This window comes from Heptranchias perlo, unplaced genomic scaffold, assembly GCF_035084215.1.
Source record: "Heptranchias perlo isolate sHepPer1 unplaced genomic scaffold, sHepPer1.hap1 HAP1_SCAFFOLD_44, whole genome shotgun sequence".
Classification (NCBI taxonomy): Eukaryota; Metazoa; Chordata; class Chondrichthyes; order Hexanchiformes; family Hexanchidae; genus Heptranchias; species Heptranchias perlo.
This window is the reverse complement of record NW_027139453.1, coordinates 8,497,134-8,519,036: the sequence shown is the minus strand read 5'-3', so window position 1 is coordinate 8,519,036 and position 21,903 is coordinate 8,497,134. Positions and strand designations below refer to the sequence as shown.

General features: G+C 42.8%; 1 protein-coding gene across 1 annotated transcript in view; it reads right to left on the bottom strand.

Annotated features, from left to right (window-relative positions):
• The window catches only part of LOC137312922 (deleted in malignant brain tumors 1 protein-like), a 58,086-nt gene extending 37,033 nt beyond the window's left edge, over positions 1–21,053 (bottom strand). Inside the window, exons 1-4 of the mRNA XM_067979295.1 lie at positions 20,942–21,053; positions 8,016–8,330; positions 5,266–5,520; positions 2,979–3,120 (exon numbers count right to left, since the gene is read on the bottom strand). Of these exons, the coding sequence (XP_067835396.1) occupies positions 2,979–3,120; positions 5,266–5,520; positions 8,016–8,330; positions 20,942–21,053 (824 nt within the window). The remainder of the gene's footprint in view (positions 1–2,978; positions 3,121–5,265; positions 5,521–8,015; positions 8,331–20,941) is intronic.
• Between the last annotated feature and the right edge of the window lie 850 nt (positions 21,054–21,903).

Here is a 21,903-nt window from a genome sequence, read left to right as displayed (position 1 = left end):
CTTCTGCACCCTTTCCAAGGCCTTCACATCTTTCCTGAAGTGCGGTGCCCAGAACTGGACACAGTACTCCAGTTGTGGCCGAACCAGTGTTTTATAAAGGTTCATCATGACTTCCACACTTTTGTACTCGTTGCCTCTACGTATAAAGCCCACCGTCCCGTATGCTTTTTAAACCACTTTCTCAACCTGCCCTTCCACCTTTAACGATTTGTGCACATATACCCTCAGATCTATCTGTTCCTCTAACCCATTTAGAGTTGTGCCCTCTAGTTTATATTGCCTATCATTGTTCTTCCTACCGAAATGTATCACTTAGCATGCGTTAAATTGTATCTGCCACGTGGCCGCCCATGCCACCAGCCTGTCTATATCCTCTTGAAGTCTATCACTATCCTCCACACTGTTTACGTCCCTTTCAAGTTTTGTGTCATCTGCAAATTTTGAAATTGTGCCCTGTACACCCAAGACCAAGTCATTAACATATATCAAGGAAAGCAATCGTCCCAGCACTGACCCCTGGGGAACACCTCCCTCCAATCCGAAAAACAACCATTCACCACTACTCTGTCTCCTGCTCCTTCGCCAATTCTGTATTCATGTTGCTACTGCCCCCTTTATTCCATGGGCCGCAATCTTACTGATAAGCCTACAGTACAGCTCTTTATCAAACGCTTTTTTCAAAGTCCATATACACCACATCAACTGCATTGCCTTCATCTACCCTCTCTGATACCTCATCAAAAACCTCTATCAGTTTAATTATCTACGAATTGCTTTGCACAAATCCGTGCTGGCTTACCCTAATCAATCCGCCCTCATCCAAGTGACTGTTACTTCTATCCTGGATTATAGTTTCTAAATGTTCCCCCACCACTGAGGTTAAACTGAATGGCCTATGGTTCTGGGTTTATCCTTACACCCTTTTTTGAAGAAGGGTGTAACATTTGCACTTCTCCAGTCCTCTGGTACAACCCCCGTATGTACAGATGTTTGGAAGATTATGGCCAGTAGCTCCGCAACTTCCACCCTTACTTCCCTCAGCAACCTCGGATGCATTCCATCCAGACCGGGTGACATATCTACTTTAATTACAGCCAGTCTTCAAAGTACCTGCTCTTTATCAATTTTAGCCAAACCAGCATCTCAATTATACCTTCCTTTACTGAGACTGTGGCAGCATCTTCTTCCTTGGTAAAGACAGATGCAAAGTACTTATTTAATACCTCAGCCTTCCCCTCTGCCTCCACGAGTAGATCTCCTTTATGGTCCCTAATAGGCTCCAACCCTGCTCTGACCACCTGTTTACTGTTTTTGTGCGTGTAGAAGACTTTTGGATTCCCTTTTATGTTGGCCACCAGTCTATTCTCATACTCACTCTTTGCCCCTCTTATTTCCTTTTTCACTTCCCCTCTCAACTTTCTATATTCTGCCTGGTTCTGACTTGTGTTATCAACCTGACATCTGTCATACGCCCCTTTATTCGGTTTCATCTTACTCACTATCTCTTTTGTCATCCAGGGAGCTCTGACTTTTGTTGCCCTTCATTTCTGCCTGATGGGAATGTACCTCGACTGTACCAGAACCATCTCCTCCTGAAAGACCGCCCACTGCTCAATTACAGTTTTGTTTGTTAATCTTTGATTCCAATTTACACGGGCCAGATCGGTTCTCATCCCATTGAAATTGGCCCTCCTCCAATTGAGTATTTTTATTCGGATAGTTGAAGTCCCCAGTTATCACTACTCCATCGCTTTTACACTTCTATAATTTCACTGAAAATTTGTTCCTATGCATCCTTCCCACAAGCCTATAGAATACACCGAGTAGTGTAATGGCATCTTGTTTATTTCGAACCAAATGGATTCTGTCCTTGATTGTTCCAGGACATCCTCTCTCTCCAGCACTGCAATATTCTCCTTAATCAAAACTGCCACCTTTCTTTCCCTCCCTTGTATCCAGGAATATTTAGTATTCAATCCTGCCCTTTTTTGAGCCAGGTCTCTCTTATAGCCACGACATCGTATTGCCATGTGGCTGTTTGCGCCTGCAGCTCACCAACATTGTTTCCCAAGCTTCGTGCGTTTACACACATGAACTGCAAACCAGTCTTATGCATTTATTTTACTCTCTCTTAGTCTGATCCCACCTAATGCTGTACTATTATTTGCTGTAGTGCTATTTTTCTCCCCTAATCCTTTGTGGCCCTTGTTTCTCATTTCCATTGCTAAATCCTGGTGCCTATCCCCCTGCCAAATTAGTTTAAACCCTTCCCACAGCACGAGCGAACCTCCCGGCGAGGACATTGGTCCCAACTCCGTTCAGGTGCAACCCGTCCGGTCTGTCCAGGTCCCACCGTCCCCAGAACTGGTCCCAATGTCCCAGGAATCTCAAGACTTCCCTCCTGCACCATCTCCAGCCATTCATTCATCTGCTCTATCCTCCTATTTCAATGCACATTAGCATGGCACCGGGAGTAATCCGGAGATTACCACCTTTGAGGTCGTGATTCTTAATCTCTTTCCTAACTCCTTAAAATATGCCTGCACGACCTCATCCCTCTTTCTCCCGATGTCGTTGGTACAAATACGGACCACGACCTCTAGCTGTTCACACTCTCCCCCCAGAATGTTCTGCAGCCACTCAGTGACAGCCTTGACCCTGGCACCAGGGAGGCAACATATCATTCTGGAATCACGTGTGCCGCCGCAGAAACGCCTGTCTGCTTCCCAAACTATGGGCTCCCCTATCACTATTGCTCTCCTGACATTTCTCCTCCCCGTCCCCCCACCCCAGTACAACTGAGCCATTCATGATGCTGTAGACTTGGCTCCGGCTGTACTCCGCAGAAGAACTCTCTCCCACACAAGTATTCAGAACTGAATACTCGTTGGGAGAGTGAGATGCACTCAGGGGACTCCTGCACGTCCTGCCTGGTCCTACTCATCTGTTTTGCGCTCACCCAGTCTCTCTCTGCCTACACTCTCTTAAGCTGCGGGGTGACCACCTCCTGAAACGTGCTATCCACGTAGTTCTCAACCTCGCGGATACAGTGTAATGACGCCAGTTGGTGCTCAAGTTCCGGAATCCGGAGCTCGAGCTCTAGGATGACACTTCCTGCACCTGTGGTTGTCCAGGACACGGGAAGCATCCTGGAATTGCCACATGACACAGGATGTGCATTCCACGGGTGTGAACTGCCCTGTCATGTCGTGATTTATTAGATTGTTTATTAACCTTATCAAAAATAAATTAAAATTTAAAAGCACTCAACACTTGAAGTGAGATGTGTATTAAATATATGAAAATAATCAAAGATTGCTGGCTTCCTACAGCTCCTTTTCCTGGAAGTTGGTTGGATGTAAAGGATGAAAAAATATTGCTGGGATTCTACTGCTCCATTTGCTGGAAGTGAGATGGGTATTAAATAAAATAAAATAAACAAATATTGGTGGGTTCCTACTGCTCCATTTAATGGAAGTGAGATGGGCAATACATTTTATAATTAAGCACTGCCGGGTTTCTACTGCTCCATTTGATGTAAGTGTGATGGATGTTAAAGATCAAAAAATAAGCACAGTTAACAGGAGGGGCACTGAAAGCCCAGTAAACGGGAGGGGCACCGAAAGCCCAGTAAACAGGAGTGGCACTGAAAGCCCAGTAAACAGGAGGGGCACTGAAAGCCCAGTAAACAGGAGGGGCACTGAAAGCCCAGCAAACGGGAGGGGCACTGAAAGCCCAGCAAACGGGAGGGGCACTGAAAGCCCAGTAAACAGGAGGGGCACTGAAAGCCCAGCAAACAGGAGGGGCACTGAAAGCCCAGCAAACGGGAGGGGCACTGAAAGCCCAGCAAACGGGAGGGGCACTGAAAGCCCAGTAAACAGGAGGGGCACTGAAAGCCCAGCAAACAGGAGGGGCACTGAAAGCCCAGTAAACAGGAGGGGCACTGAAAGCCCAGTAAACGGGAGGTACAGTGAGACCGCGCCGAAGCAGCGGAAGTGAATGCCTCACCGTTGTCTGCTCTGCGAAAATGCCCAATTCTCACTTCACGGATCAAGCCATTTTTCTTTGCACGTGGCAGGAAATGGAACATTCTGTCTCTCGGGCCCATTGCACTGACCTATCTGAAATGTCCTGTCAACGTTATAGAATTGAAAAATAACAACTAACTTCTGATTGGTTGTGTCAGCCAATGTGAGCAGTGAATTATGACGGCCATTCATGCAAAATTCTGTATTTTCACCAAAAAGGTGAAGAAATTTAATACTAAATACTGTTTAAAACTCTCCCTTTTATCAAACTGTGAATGTTTCCAATCCGTCACTATCTGTCGAGATGCGCCCACACTGTTTGTTACCAGTTTGGTTGCACAATGTTGGATGTTGAGAGTGGGAGACAAGAACTTCAGTCTCGATTTCTTATTCTTTATTTAATTAATAGATATGAGACCTGGTACATCTGTCAGCTGTTTATTACTTAATGACAGAACACTGAGTAGTACATGCTAGTAATGTGTCTTTGTACCCAAACTTGTGATCCATCGGGGTGGTCCGAACTTACTGCTCATCAGGCAGTTTGCAGTCTTTAGTGTAACTTACTCTAACGTGCAGTCATATTTATACATCTGGATGGTTAGTTTCTAAGCAATGCCACTTGCTTTGCACCTATTAACTCTAAGACTATTATCCTGTGATTATTGTGTGTCATATCCAACGGCACTATTAAATGGCAACGTTGCGCCACATACACTCCATCCTGGCTGGAATGTAGGTGACTCCAGCTGGAATGTGAATGGCTCCATCTCTTATCACTGGAGATAAGACAGTCTTGCAAGGCTGTTACCGTACAACCTTTTCTCACTATATTCGCAATTTAAAACCCAGTCATGCTGTCTTCAAACTAAGTCACATTTCTTCACAAGGATCCTTTAAATGAATTCTCCCATTTTTTGTTTAAATTGCGTTAGACTGACACATCTTAATTACTTAGCTTTGGCCTATTCTAAACTATGTTAGACTCCATCACACAGAATCAATTCACAATACACAGATACCAGTAGTAACTTCTGTATTTTAAGCTATCGTTCCCCACTTCCCACTAGATGTTCGGAGCCTTCTGGCGAATCACGCCCATGTGCCCCTGTCATTTCTACACTTCCTCCTTCACTGTAGCCCTTTCCACTAACTATCCGTGATTGTCTTTAACTTTGCCAAGCTGTTAACATATTATGTTTTACATTATCCTACACAAAGTTATCGGAGTTTGTACCTGAACAGATTACTCCAACATCTCGCTTGTGTCCGCAGCCAGGCGAACCAATAACTGGTCCTGACCCTTCTCCAAAGTGAGCATCAAGCGGCGCTGCTATCCCAGAGCCACAGCCCAGCTCTTCACAAACGGCTTCGGCATTCTGTAAGTCCCAGGACCGGTCACCACAAACTGTCCTCCAGGTTCCACTCCAGTTAATCTCCAATCTCCCCGCACAGGGACTGTCTCCATTCACCAGTCTGGGCTTGGAACTTCCTGGGAATTATACAGAGAGCATTTTAAGGCTTTATATTAAAATGTGGAGATAGTTTGAGGGGAAGTGTTCATGTTATCAATTTCTATCTTATCATCTTATCGCCGTGTATCTTGTGAACGTTTTTATTTAAAAAGAATCCCATCTATTTTGAAATTGTCATCTGGACCTTGTAAAATTTAGTCCAAGGGCCACAGCATAATCGGCATTGAGACGGTCAAAGGTTTAGGGAATCAATACTAAAATTGGATTGACGACAGAAGACAGAGCGTGGTTGTAGAGGGTTGTTTTTCAAACTGGAGGCCTGTGACCAGCGGTGTGCCTCAGGGGTCGGTGCTGGGTCCGCTGTTATTTGTTATTTATATTAATGATTTGGATGAGAATTTAGGAGGCATGGTTAGTAAGTTTGCAAATGACACCAAGATTGGTGGCATTGTGGACAGTGAAGAAGGTTATCTAGGATTGCAACGGGATCTTGATAAATTGGGCCAGTGGGCCGATGAATGGCAGATGGAGTTTAATTTAGATAAATGTGAGGTGATGCATTTTGGTAGATCGAATCGGGCCAGGACCTACTCCGTTAATGGTAGGGCGTTGGGGAGAGTTATAGAACAAATAGATCTCGGAGTACAGGTTCATAGCTCCTTGAAAGTGGAGTCACAGGTGGATAGGGTGGTGAAGAAGGCATTCAGCATGCTTTGTTTCATTGGTCAGAACATTGAATACAGAAGTTGGGATGTCTTGTTGAAGTTGTACAAGACATTAGTAAGGCCACACTTGGAATACTGTGTACAGTTTTGGTCACCCTATTACAGAAAGGATATTATTAAACTAGAAAGAGTGCAGAAAAGATTTACTAGGATGCTACCGGGACTTGATGGTTTGACTTATAGGGAGAGGTTGGATAGACTGAGACTTTTTTCCCTGGAGAGTAGGAGGTTTAGGGCTGATCTTATAGAAGTCTATAAAATAATGAGCGGCATAGATAAGGTAGATAGTCAAAATCTTTTCCCAAAGGTAGGGGAGTCTATAACGAGGGGCCATAGATTTAAGGTGAGAGGGGAGAGATACAAAAGGGTCCAGAGGGATAATTTGTTCACTCAAAGGGTGGTGAGTGTCTTGAACGAGCTGCCAGAGGCAGTAGTAGAGGGGGGTACTATTTTGTCTTTTAAAAAGCATTTGGACAGTCACATGGGTAAGATGGGTATAGAGGGATATGGGCCAAGTGCAGCCAATTGGGACTAGCTTAGTGTTATAAACTGGGCGACATGGATATGTTGGGCCGAAGGGCCTGTTTCCATGTTGTAAACTTCTATGATTCTATGATTCTAAAATGTTTCTGTCACAAACGAGAAGATCTGTATCATTATTGTGGGCAGGTTAGGCGTTTAACTCACTCACACTGATGGATCTTTCAGAATATCGATAAGTGAGAAGAGTCAAACTGAATCGTGAGATATGAAGTAATCAGATTCGGAAAAATTCAAGAGAGAGATGGATAAAGACCTGGAGAAAAATGGACAGAGAGGTATGCGATATCCAGATCCGTCATGGTGTTCTTTCCAGTCCTGTGCATCCCTGTGTACTTAATTGTCGGGAGAGAGTTATACTAAAATAGTCTGTCGAGACCATTAATAATCCATTCACAGACAATTCACAAGGCTCTATCAGTATTTTTCAGGGACGGTTATTTTGCGCTCAGCAAGATCCCACAACTAGCAAATGGTGTAAATTATCAATTAATCTGTCTTGATCGTGGCCGTCCCAAAACTAAGGGCCACAATTCCAGGAGAACTCCCAATTCATTTTCAAGTAGATCCGCGGGAGTGTGTTTATCTTTGGAACTGTTTTCCTGCTCTTTTAAACTCCTTTGTCTGAAATTTTGCCTTTTTTGTTGGCTTATTCGATATTGATTAAAGTATCAAAAATAGGAAATGCAGGACGCTGAGGGATCTTACTGTGCAGTTTCCATCCGTGCTGCCCGCAGTAACTGCGGACCCAATGCACAGCCTCCCCCGAGGCTGAGAAACCTCCCTCCCAGTCTCAGCTTCAGAGGCATAGTAAGAGTAAAATCACACATCTTATATCAGGCGATGAGCGCAGGGGCACAGCTGGGCTCACGGCGCAAGCCCGGTAGCGGCTGATGGGTTTAGAATGGAGAGTTGGATTGAAATTGGGACATTTCCAGCGGTTCGGATCATTCACCGCGGCTCTGGGTCAAATCTCAATGGGAACTTGTTCTGCCTGATTTGGAAATGTGCCGAGTATCAGGTATTTACTGCTCCCGGTGGGGGTTGTTTATTAAAAAATAATAATAGTGATATTATAACACAAACAGTGATCCTAATAAGAATAATACAACATTAATAATAATCCGAGAATACTGGAATAATCATCTCACTTTCCGGGTACTGACAGTCCCGGATTATTTTCCTTTCGCTTTTCCCGGAAACCGTCAGACCCGGCGGGAGATGAGAGACAGATGGAAGATTTTTACCTGAGCAGATGACGCCGGCATCTCTGGAGTGTGAGACGTCAATGTGACCCCATTGAACTGATTCACAGTCCCGCAGAGCGGCCTCGGTCCCGCCGCACCGAACATTCCACGTCACAATGGGTCCGGACCCTTCCCCAAAATGAGCCCCTCCCGGTGCGGACAGCGCGGCCCGGCAGCCCAGCTCCCGACACACGACAGCGGCGTCCGGCAGGTCCCAGAGAGAGTCCCACACAGTCCCCCACTGTCCTCTGTAGTGAATCTCCACTCTGCCAGAGCACGGACTGCCACCATTCACCAGTCTCAGCTTCACGGTGTCTGTAAAATATCAGAAATAACATCAAGCGGTTACAGTGTATTAAACTCCCAGTCTCCCAGAGTCCGGACTGCCCCCATTCACCAGTCCCACAGTCTGTAAAATATCAGAAATAGTATCAAGCGGTTACAGTGTATTAAACCCCCAGTCTCCCAGAGCACGGACTGCCCCCATTCACCAGTCCCACAGTCTGTAAAATATCAGAAATAACATCAAGCGGTTACAGTTTATTAAACTCCCGGTCTCCAAATGCTCGAACTGTCCTCATTCACCAGTCCCACAGTGTGCAAAATATCAGAAATAACATCAAGCGGTTATACTGTACTAAACTCCCACTCTCCCAGCGCACGGACTGTCCCCATTCACCAGTCCCACAGTCTGTCAGCACCAAGCGGTTACAGTGTATTAAACCCCAGTCACCGGGAGATTCCCAGCACCAGAGCGGCTCCCACGGGATGGATGGGTGATGGGCTCAGAATGTATTTCAGTCTGAAGAGGTCAGCAGAAGGGCGCGGCTTCAATGGTCAGCTATCCTTTATGCTCAGAACTGATTGGCCAAGCGTAATGAGAGCCCAGCTCCAGTCAGGATTGGAAGACGTTTTGCCCCCGGAGCCAATCGAGAAAGAGGCGGGGCTGGATGGTCATGTGATCGCCATGGGCTTGGTTACATCGAGTAACATTGAAACTGCAGCACAGACACAGGCCATTCGGCCCAACGTGTCTCTGCCAGTGTTTAAGCTCCACACGAGCCTCCTCCCCCCTACTTCATCTTACCCTATCAGCATAACCTTCCATTCCTTCCTCCCTCATCTGCTTATCAAGATTCCCCTTAAATGCATCTATTCTATTCACCTCAACAGAGAATCTGAAATAAAGGGCGATTACCTGACCGGTCAGCCTGACTGTTCCCGGGTCTGCCTGAAATGAGACACTGAGAATTAGAGTTCGCTCGGGCAAGAAATGAATGAAAATATCAGAAAGAAAAGTTACAAATATAACAAAATGTAAGTAAATATTCCCCTCACTTTGTGTAAGAAATGATACCGGGGTCTGAGATTTCATCTGTTCTTCATTCCTTATAAAACCACAAATACAGTCGCGACAACATTGCAACATTTTTAACGTGCCAACAATTTATGCAGAAAATTAGTACACACACGCACACACACAAAAACACAAAGACACAGAGACATGCACACACAGACACACACATATATAACCACACACAGATACACTCACAAGGACAATATACGAAGATACACACATACACAGATTCATACACAAAGACACATACACATACACACTCACATACATACCTATATATAACCCCAGCACTGACAACGTGGAACAATATTTCAGACCCATCTTCAAACTGAACAACACCCATTAACCCGACTCCTATGTGTCGTGTCTGACACCCAATGTTCTGTCCATTCTGCTCCGTCTCCTCCTGTACCACACGCCTCTTTTACATTCCTTCTTGAACTCCACAAACACTGGATGTACTTCAATTTCATTGTCTTATATAATCTGTACAATTAGCGATATCTCCGAAAGCCTCCATTTAATTTGCTAAAAAATATCTGCCTTTAGTAACCCACTTGTGGACAATTTGATTATCTCGTGTATCTCTCATTGGTCACCGATTTCAACTCGAATTACCATAGCGGGAGGGAATAGGGTCAGAAATATTATGCGTTATTTAACACTGTACAATAATTTCTCTGGTCGATGTGTAACACGTGGAGAATAATTTCGCTTATCATTATGTGTACCGAGATCATTCATTGTTCTCAGGATGTGCACAATGCGGGTTCTGCCCCATTTATTACCGGTGTGTAGATGCCCTGAGAAGGTGGAGGTGATGGGCCCGCTCCTTGTGGTGATGGTGCTCTGACCATTTATTAGCCGTGTGTAGATGTTCTGAGAAGGTGGTGGTGGTTGGCCCGCTCCTTGTGGTGATGGTGCTCTGACCATTTATTAGCCGTGTGTAGATGCCCTGAGAAGGTGGTGGTGGTTGGCCCGCTCCTTGTGGTGTCGGTGCTCTGAACATTTATTACCCGTGTGTAGATGCCCCGAGAAGGTTGTGGTGATGGGCCCGCTCCTTGTGTTGACATGGGAGCACAGAAATGTAGGAACAGGAGTAGGCCATTTAGCCCCTCGATCCTGTTCCGCCATTCAATGAGATCATGGCTGATCTGTGACCTAACTCCATATGCCCGCCTTAGCCTCATATTCATTAATACCTTTGGTTAACAAAAACATATCAATCTCAGATTTGAAATTAACAATTGAGCGAGCATCAACTGCCGTTTGTGGAAGATAGTTCCAAACTTCTATCTCCCTTTGCGTCTGGGAGCGTTTCTTAACTTCACTCCTGAAAGTCTTGGCTCTAATTTATAGGCTATGTCCCCTCGTCCTAGAATCCCCAACTAGTGGAAATAGTTTCTCTCTATCGACCCTATCAGTTCACCTTAATATCTTGAAAACTTCGATCAAATCACCCTTAATCTCCTGAATTCTAGGGAATACAACCCAAGTTTGTGAAATTTCTCCTGGTAATTTAACCATTAGAGTCCAGGTATCATTCTAGTAAATCTACACTGCACTCCCTCCAAGGCCAATATATCCTTCCTAAGGTGCAATGCTCAAAACTGAACACAGTAATCAAGGTGTGGTCTAAACAGAGCTTTATACAGCGGTAGAATAAATTCTACCCCCTTGTATTCTAATACTCTAGATATAAGGGCCAGCATTTCATTAGTCTTTTGACAGTGCTCTGACCATTTATTACCCGTGTGTAGATACCCTGAGAATGCTCTGGTGATGGGCCCGCTCCTTGTGGTGACGGTGCTCTGACCATTTATTACACGTGTATATATGCCCTGAGAAGGTGGCGGTGATGGGCCCGCTCTTTGAACCGCTGCAGTGCTCACAGTGATGGCCCTTTCACAGTGATGGTAAGTCACGATTTCCAGGATTTTGATCCAAAGTCCATGAAAGATTATTTTATTGTGTGATGAATTTCGGTGCCTTACTCATTAAATTCCTCACTTCCTCAAACAAAAGAAAATTTTTTAAAAAGAGTTGATCAGGCAGGGTCTCGCCTCCTAACTCCGTGTGAGCTCTTCCTCATTAATTTCCTGCTCTATGGGTTCTCTTGTAACCTGCCCTCTCCGATTTGTGCCATCATTAATGATGTCCTGTTAATGTGCCTCTAGTTTACTGGTTAAGCTTTGCTGCTCTTTAAAATGCAGCCAGTATATTGAACTGCTCCCAATCCCCTTGATGAAATTGTGCCCTCCATAATTCCCGGTCTCTTACTATTCTCTAGGTTATATATTATAAACATTGCGATGACCTGCTCCCAATCCCCCTGATCATAATGTACCCTCCAGAATTCCTGGTCTCTTTCTATTCTCTAGGTTATATATTATAAACGTTGTGTTGACCTGCTCCCAATCCCCCTGATGATATTGTGCCCTCCAGAATTCTCGGTCTCTTACTATTCTCCAGGTTATATATATTAACGACATGGTGTTGACCTGTTCCCATCTCCCTGATGATATTGTGTTGCACAGATTTCCTGGTCTCTGTCTATTCTCGAGGTTATGTATTATAGTCTCAAGATAAGGGCTCATCCATTTAGGAGCGAGATGAGGGAAAAAATCTTCACTCTGAGGGTTGGTAATCTTTGGAATTCTCCACCCCAGAGGGCTGTGAATGCTCAGTCATTGATTATATTCAAGACTGAGATCGATGGATACTTCGGCACTAAGGGAATCAAGGGATATAGGGATAGGTGCGGGTAAGTGCAGTTTTTTATATTCGTTCATGGGATGTGGACGTCGCTGGCAAGGCCAGCATTTAATGCCCATCCGTAATTGCCCTTGAGAAGGTGGTGGTGAGCAGTCTTCTTGAACCACTGCAGTCCATGTGGTGAAGGTTCTCCCACAGTGCTGTTAGGTAGGGAGTTCCAGGATTTTGACCCAGCGACGATGAAGGAACGGCGATATATTTCCAAGTCGGGATGGTGTGTGACTTGGAGGGGAACGTGCAGGTGGTGTTGTTCCCATGTGCCTGCTGTTCTTGTCCTTATAGGTGGTAGAGGTCGCGGGTTTGGGAGGTGCTGTCGAAGAACCCTTGGCGAGTTGCTGCAGTGCATCCTGTGGATGGTACACACTGCAGCAACTCGCCAGGGTTGAGGTAGTAGATCAGCCATGATCTTACTGAATGGTGGAGAAGGCTCGAGGGGCGGTATGAGCGGCTCCTACTCCTATTTCTTATGTTCTTATGACAGTGTGACACCGATTCCTGTCCTCAGCTGTGCTTGCCGAGAATTGTTGAATAATAGCCAGCTTCTCAAACATAATCTCACTGTTGTCTTTCTGTACACGGTTCAGTAATGTAGACTGTGCGTGACTTTCCTCCACTCCTGTAGTATCTCAGCAGTCCTTACCAACACTCCCCTGATAATGGTCAGTGCCCCGCAAATTCTCCTTTCCTTACCCATTGACAGACTAGTGGGAGTAATCTTTCACTATTCCCACCCCTGCCTCAGCTGATCCGCTACTAAAACCCTTGTCAATGCCGTTGTTACCGCCAGCCTGGACTATTCCAATGCTCTCCTGATCGGCTTCCCATCTTCCACCCTCCATAAAATTGAGCTCATCCAAACCTCTGCTGCCCGCACCCAACTCACACCAAGTCCCCTTCTCTCATCACCCCTGTGCTCGCCGACCGACATGAGCTGATGATCAAAGAATGCCTCAGTTTTAAAATTCTCATCCTTGTTTTCAAATCCCTCCATGGCTTCGCCCCTCCCTATCTCTGTATCCTCCTCCAGCCCTTCAACCCTCAGAGATCTCTGCGCTCCTCCAACTCTTGTCTCTTGCGCACCCCCGATTTTAATCGCTCCACCTTTGGAGGACGTGCCTTCAGTTTCATGGACATTAAGCTCTGGAATTACCTCCCTAAACCTGCCCATCCCTCTAAATCTTTCTCCTCCTTTAAAATGCTCCTTAAAACCCATCTCTTTGAACAAGCTTTTGGTCACCTGTCCTACGAAGTCCTTATCTGGCTCGGTGTGAAATTTTGTTTGATAATGCTCATGTGAAGCACCTTGGGACGTTTTACTACATTAAAGGTGCTATATAAATGCAAGCTGTTGTTGTTCTTTATTCTCTTAAAAACGATCACCAGTTGGAAAAGTCTTATGTTACAGTGATTCAAGAAGAATTCCCAGCACCACCTTCACAGGGCAGCTAGGGATGGGCAGCAAATGACCCCAGAACACCATCACGACAGGAACTGGAGGGTTCAAGAAAAACGCCCGTCACCACCTTCTCAGGACAGATGGACAATAAATTACCACTGAACACCATCACCACAGGAACTGGAGGGTTCAAGAAGAACGCCCGTCACCACCTTCTCAGGCCAGATGGACAATAAATTACCCCAGAACATAATCACCACATGGACTGGAGGGTTCAAGAAGAACGCCCGTCACCACCTTCTCCGGACAGATGGACAATAAATTCCACCCCGGGCAATGATGCCCCCACACCAAATCAATAAAAACAATCTAGAACAACAACTGGCATTTATATAGGACCTTTAACACAGTAAAATGTCCCAAGGCGCTTCACATGAGTGTAATCAAACAAAATCTGACACCGAGCGACATAAGGAGATATTAGGAGAGGAGACCAAAAGATTGGTCAAAAAGGTAGCTTTTAAGGAGCGCCATAAAGAAGGAAAGAGAGGTGGAGAGGTTTAGGGAGGAAATTCCAGAGGTTAAGGTCCAGGTAACTGAAGACACGGCCGCCAATGGTGGAGTGATTAAAATCAGGGGATGCACAAGAGGCAAGAATTGGAGGACAGCCGAGACTCCCAAATCCGTCCATTAGTTGATCGGCCGAATGGCCTCCTCCTGTGCGGTACCTACTGTGATCCTATGATCTAAGATACATTGGATAAATGTTCAGTCTTTACCTTTTCTCAGACGGTACTATTTCCCATTCATGTACACAACTCTCCTAACCTGCTGATTCCTCCAATATCTCCTGTATCCTTCCTCACAGTTTCCAATCCGCTCTCATTTGCTTTTTTCAACAAATGTTGAATCTAATTCTCTGTAAACCCATGTCCAAATCTTTGATCTATACAGAGAGTATATCGACTATCGCAATGCTCTCCTGATCGGCCTGATATTCTCCACTCTCTGTAAACTTCAGCTGATCCAAAACTCTGCTGCTGGTATCCCATCTCGCACCAAGTCCCGCTCACCCTTCACCCCTGCCCTCACTGACCTACATTGGCTCCCGGTTCCACAACGCCTCAAATTTCAATGGTCGAACAAAACCCCTCCAATGTCCTCCTGATGTTTAGAGCAATGAGCTTGGTGCGAAATTGTTTAGTTAATTGTCAACGTTATATTTCAGTTGGTTTGCTCTTGTATCACAACAAACAGTAAAATAAAATTATTCATATAATTATAAAGAAACTCGAAGGACATGAACTAAAAAGGCAGAAGTTGGGGATATTTTTGTTCGGGAATTTAACTTCCTGAATGAGACACAAAGCTGCGCTCTTTTTCAGTTCGTTGAAATTTACTGCAGGGTGATTTATCGATTATAAAATACAGTCAATACAGAGTGCTTATAAAAACATTCCTCCCATGTCAATAATCTAAGCAATAATTAAAAAGTATCATATTCCAGGTTCAATTTGACAACTTTCACAATTAAAGGAGTTCCTGTTGGATTTACGAAGCAAATTTTGTTCAAACATTAATTGTAGCTGGTTCCAGTAATGGAACTTGACCGTTAACACGTCGCGATCCACCAATTATTCGTAGTATTATTATTACTGAACATTTAACTTTATTTGAAATGTAAGATTATCGCCGAGAGATATCCGCTATCAGCGAAGTAACTGTTAAGGCCTTGGTTTGAGATGCGTCAGTCTGAGTAGAACCGTTTAAAATCTCTATTAAAACACCGGACGGAGGGAGGTCACACCAAACAATCCAGACTCTGTGCTCAATAGCGCAAACAGTAATTTCCAGCACAATAACTATATAAACCTTAACTAATCCCTGAATAAACGATACCACGCTTAGAAAATAACCAAACATGCAGCGAATATTTACAAGACCAGGGAAAATTGCACTGGTCGCTATCTGTCGAAGAAAAATATACAAATGAGTTTAGTATTTGTTACATAAAGGAAGGAGATTGAGAAACAGGTCCCGATATCTCATTAAACACTACATGATAGTGTATAAAAAGTATGGGGCATGTGGAAGGAGCTTAAGAAACATTAATTGCTACATCACATTGTCCATATAAATAGATGAAAAAGAAATTGAATTTAAAAAGGTCATAATTTTGAATATTATCTCCAACCAAAGAAAAATACGCACACAGCAAAGCTCCCGGAGATTTAGGAATTTTCAGTAATTTAGAGAATGCACTTAATAATAATTCCAATAATTATTAATTGAACAATAGAATTTGTAGATATCACTAACTAAACAAAAATTCTGATAATGCAAATCCACCACAGTTTTGGGATCTTCAGTAACATCATTTTTGGAGAATCTACTGAGTATTAATCGTTAGTATAATTATTATTAATTGAAACAATACTGGTTCCTTCTCTGGTTAATATTTAATTATACAATGTTTATGGTCCTTGTCCCACAATCGAATGCTGAACAAACAAGTCAGAATATTTTGGTTCAATTCTTTTTATCGCACGGGGGTCAGACAGCGCATCTACTGAGAAATATCGGGTACAGAAATGTATGTGTGGGATCTGTCAGCAGCAGGTGCAGCTTTGACTGGTGTTCTACACTCAGCGAGTTAACTTGCACCCCAGACTCCGATACTCTCTATTCTAACAGTGACCGCGCTCTACTTCTAACAGGCTAAGTTTAAATAGTCCGATTAGAATTTCAACTCCAGTCTGCTCTGTCTGTACAAGAACATCAGGTTGAAGGCGATTGAGAAAGAATTCCCGATTTATCATTAAACACCAAATGAATCTGGATAATAAGTATGGAGCATGTGGGAGGAGCATGAGAAAAGATAATTATATAATATTATACATATAAATGTATGAAACAGAAAGCTTAATTTAATATAAAAGGGTGATCATTTTGAAGATCATCACTAACTGAACAACAATCCTCACACAGCAAATCCCACAGACATTTAGGAAATTTTAGTAACATAATTTTTGAAGACTGTCCTTAGTAATATTAATTCCAACAAATAATATTAATTGAAACATTATTGGTCCACCTCTAGTTCATATTAAACTTTGCAATATTTACAAAACTTGTCCAACAATCTAATGCTGAAGAAATTATTTGAAAATGTTTATTTCAATTCTCTGTATCACACGGGGTTCAGATAGCGCTTCCACTGAGAAATATCGGGGACAGAAATGTCTGTGTGGGATCAGTTGGCAGTAGGTGCAGCTTTGACTGGTGGTCTACACTCAGTGAGTTAACTTGTACCCCAGACTCCGATACTCTCTATTCGAACAGTGACCGCGCTCTACTCCTAACAGGCTCAGTTTAAATAGTCCGATTATAATTTCAACTCCAGTCTGCTCTGTCTGTCCAAGAGCCGCAGGGGACAAATGAAAACAAACTGCCGCGGTATTTTTATTCAATTTCGGTTTAAAATCTAAGTTTGACACAAATGTCCTCCGGCAATTTAAACTCGGTGTTAATCAGATCTAAAATATTCTCAATATGTTCACTGACACCGACAGAAATGGAGGATTGTTGTCTATTTGAAGCAGATGGAACATAACATCAGACAACCAAAAATGTGCATTGAACAAAAATTGGACAAATTTAATTATTTTTAATTTTCGCATCACACGATCGCATTCAGAGACAAATTTGAATAAAATATGCACGCGTTTTATAAATTGGTTTTCATGAGCATGAGATTGTGAAAATGATTCAGGGAGTAAAATATATTTCATTTTCTTTCCCTGTTTTATGCTTTGCAATGAACCCTATTTAAATCATCTGCAGAAACGGTATTTTAGTATTCAATCAGTTTTATAACATGAAATGAGATTTACCCAAATACTTAATGTAAACGCAAAATCCATCTGATAACAGTGCTAGAACGTTTCCCAGTCTGTAAACCAGCTGATCTTACTGATGGAGATTAATAAATATAATCAACACACACTGGAAACAGGGAGAAACTGAACTAAGTCATCGACCGACAAACTTAACAAAAATATCGAGCGTGTGGCAGGTGATTGACAAACAAGCCCTGGTGTCTCATTAAACTCGACAGGACACTGCATAAAAAGAATGGGGCATGTGGAAGGTGATCAAGAAACAGTAATTACAAGACACTGTGCATCCAAATTCACAGATGGAAAGAATGATTTGATGTAAAAAAGTTTATAAATTTGAAGATAATCGCTAACTAAACAAAAATACTCACACAGCAAATGCCCCGGAGATTTAGAAACATTGTTATTATTTTCCGGAGAGTGTACTTTACAATATTTAAACTTATAATGAATATTAATTGAAATAATATTGGTTGCATCTCCAGTTCATATATAATTATGCAATATTATAGACCTTGTCCAACACTCTAATGTTGAACAAACTGTTTAAAATAATTTCAGTTCAATTCTCGTAACACACAGAGGTCAGACAGCGCTTCGACGGAGAAATATCGGGGACAGAACTGTCTGTGTGGGATCAGTCGGCAGTAGGTGCAGCTTTGACTGGTGGTCTACACTCAGTGAGTTAACTTAAACCCCAGACTCCGATACTCTCTATTCTAACAGTGACCGCGCTCTACTTCTAACAGGCTCAGTTTAAATAGTCCGATTAGAATTTCAACTCCAGTCTGCTCTGTCTCTGCAAGAGCCGCAGGGGACAAAATGAAACAAACTGCCGCGTTATTTTTATTCAATTTCGGTTTTAAATCGAAGTTTGACGCAAATGCCCTCTGGTAATTTAATCTAGGTGTTAATCAGATCTAAAATATTCTCAACGTGTTCACTGACACCGATAGAATGAAGGACTGTTCTCTATTTGAAGTTGATGGAACATAAAATCAGACAAACAAAAGTGTGCATTGAACAATAATTCTACAATTTAAATTATACTTTTCAATTTTCACATTACACGATCTCATTCAATGATAAATATTGAATAAAATATGTACCTTTCCTATAAATTGGTTATTAGCAAAAGATTTGTGTAAATGATTCAGGGAGTAAAATAAATGTCACTTTTTTCTCAGTTTTTTGCTTTGCAAGCAACGCCCTTTAAATCACCGACAAATATAGTATTTTTGCATCCAATCAGTTTTATAAAATGAAATTAGATTTAACTTAATACTTAAAGTAAACGCACAATCTATCTGGTAGCAGTGCGAGAACGTTTCCCTGTTTGTAAACCAGCATTTCTTGTTGGTGGAGATGAATAAATATACAGATCAAGAAACATTACTTACAAGAAGACACTGTACAACCAAATGCCTCAAATAAAAATCTTAATTTGATATAAAAGGTTTAAAATTTTGAAGACACTCGCTAACTAAACAAGAATACTCCCACAGCATATACTTGGATTTTTAGGACCTATTAATAACATTATTTTTTAGAGAGTGAATTTTATAATGATTGGACTCATAATTAATACTAATTGAATCAGTATTGGTTCCATCTCTAGTTAATATTTAATTATACAGTATAATACGGACCTCGTCCAACTCTAATTTTGAAAAAACTATTTGAAATATGTTTATTTCAATTCTCTGCATCACACGATGGTCAGACAGCGCTTCTACTGAGAAATATCGCGGACAGAAATGTCTGTGTGGGATCAGTCGGCAGTAGGTGCAGCTTTGACTGGTGTTCTACACTCAGTGAGTTAACTTACAACCCAGACTGTGATACTCTCTATTCTAACAGTGACCGCGCTACACTTCTAACAGGCTCAGTTTAAATAGTCCGGTTAGAATTTCAACTCCAGTCTGTCTGTCTGCACAAGAAACGCAGGTGGAAGGCGACTGAAAAACAAGTATCGATCTATCATGAAACACCACATAACACTTTATAATATGCACGGAGCATGTGGAAGGAGCTTGAGAAAAGTTTATTCTTTGATGCTGTACATGAAAACGTATGAAAGAGAAAACGTAATTTAATATAAAAGGGTCATCATTTTGAAGATCATCAGAAACAGATCAACAATCCTCACACACCAAATCCCACAGACATTTAGGAAATTTCATTAACATCATTTTTGGAAACTGTCCTTAATAATATTTACACTAATAATTGATACCAATTGAAAAAAAAATGGTTCTACCTCAGGTTAATATTTAATTTTACAATATTTATAAACCTTGTCCAACAATCTAATGCTGAACAAACTATTTCAAAAGATGATTATTTCAATTCTCTGTATTACACGGGGGTCAGACAGCGCTTCTGCTGTGAAATACCGGGGACAGAAATGTCTGTGTGGATCAGTCGGCAGTTGGTGCAGCTTTGACTGGTGTTCTACACTCAGTGAGTTAACATACACCCCAGACTCCGATACTCTCTATTCTAACAGTGTGACCGCGCTCGACTTCTGACAGGCTCAGTTTAAATAGTCCGATTACAATTTCGACTCCAGTCTGCTCCGTCTGTACAAGAGCCGCGCGTGAAAGGCGATTGAGAAACAAGCCCCGATTTCTCATTAAACTCCACATGACACTATTACAATTCAAGAAAACAATATTTCCTTTCCACATCACCTCAATGTGTTCTGCAGTAAAGATCAATAATTATATTAATGAGGCTGATATTTTAATAATAATCACCGTATCAACAGATAACCGAATACTTTCAATGATCAATAACTCACAGTTCAGGACCTGTAGCAGAAATAGGGTGAGGAAGGGCAGCAGCATCGTCCCGGGAGCCGCTTACACCGATGGGACCCGAACATTAACCGAACTGTTCGCAGATACCGAGCGGTCCCTCCAGCACCTCCCAACTGATCTGGGAGTTAATTCGTTCACAACGGTTTGTACAGAAACCAATGTTTCCTTCCAAATAACCAATAGATTTTAATCAGGTGTGAAGCGTGAATGGCAGTCCGGTAAATTCCCCCAATGAGAAGTAAACTGCCTGTTTCTAGATACAGTGAGCCCAGGTTCCACCCACCGCCTGTGTGAGTCTGAAAAGGAAACCAGTCACGGACCGGGCATTGGTATGATGCAAAATATCGGAATAACCAGAGGATGGGTGGTGGAAACTGATGTAAAACCGAGGAAGGAGTTTTTTGGACTCAAACCAAATTCACTGATCATCATTTCATTGATCATCGTTTCACCGATCATCATTTCACCGATCATCATTTCATTGATCATCATTTCATTGATCATCACTTCACCGATCATCATTTCACCGATCATCATTTCATTGATCATCATTTCATTGATCATCAATTCACCGATCGTCATTTCACCGATCATCATTTCATTGATCATCGTTTCATTGATCATCATTTCACCGATCATCATTTCATTGATCATCATTTCATTGATCATCATTTCACCGATCATCATTTCACCGATTATCATTTCATTGATCATCATTTCACTGATCATCATTTCACTGATCATCATTGCACCGATTGTCATTTCATTGATAATCATTTCAGTGATCATCATTTCACTGACCTTTTTAAATTGCCTTTCCCGGTACAGAGAGGAGAATGTGAGATCCATGAATACCCCGAGCCGGGAGATTCCCGAGTCCGTTTGGTCACCATCCCACTGATAGTCGGCACCAGCCGGGATACAACTGGACCGATAATCCAATTGGGACACGCCCGGAGCAGCAACAGGCCACTTCGCACATTACTGCAGGAGTTGATTTAAATTCTAACATATTGAGATCATTCTACGTAACACGTTATTTTGAAATTATTCCCCATTCCGAACAAATACCCTGATTGTTATTCACCCCGTGGAGTTCCCTCCCTCCATCACACTAACTGAAGCTGGAGCTTGTCTCAGTGACCGGACTCAGTATGGTGCTTTCACTCAGTGGCTGCCCTAAGAACTGCAGCTCTACATATCTCACAATGGGCAGAATTTCAGTCCCTGCCCCAGGAACTGCAGCTATACATATATCACACTGAGCAGAGTTCCAGTCCCTGCCCCGGGAACTGCAGCTGTATATTTCTCACACTGAGCAGAGTTTCAGTCCCTGCCCCGGGAACGGAGTTCTGGGCTCAGACAGAACTCTCACCTGGAATGTAATGGACAGAAATTATAGAGTTAAAGGCAACACTGGGATCAGCAGGAATCTCCCCAGAAATGTGATGGGCAGAAGCTATTGCATTAGAGGGGGACCTGGGATCAGACAGAAATCTCACCTGAAATGTAACGGACAGGCACTATAGCATAAGGACATAGGACATGGAACAGGGGTGTGCTATTCTGCCCCTCGAGTCTGTTCCATCATTCAATGAGATCATGGATGATCTGTTTCCTAACTCCATTCACCTGCCTT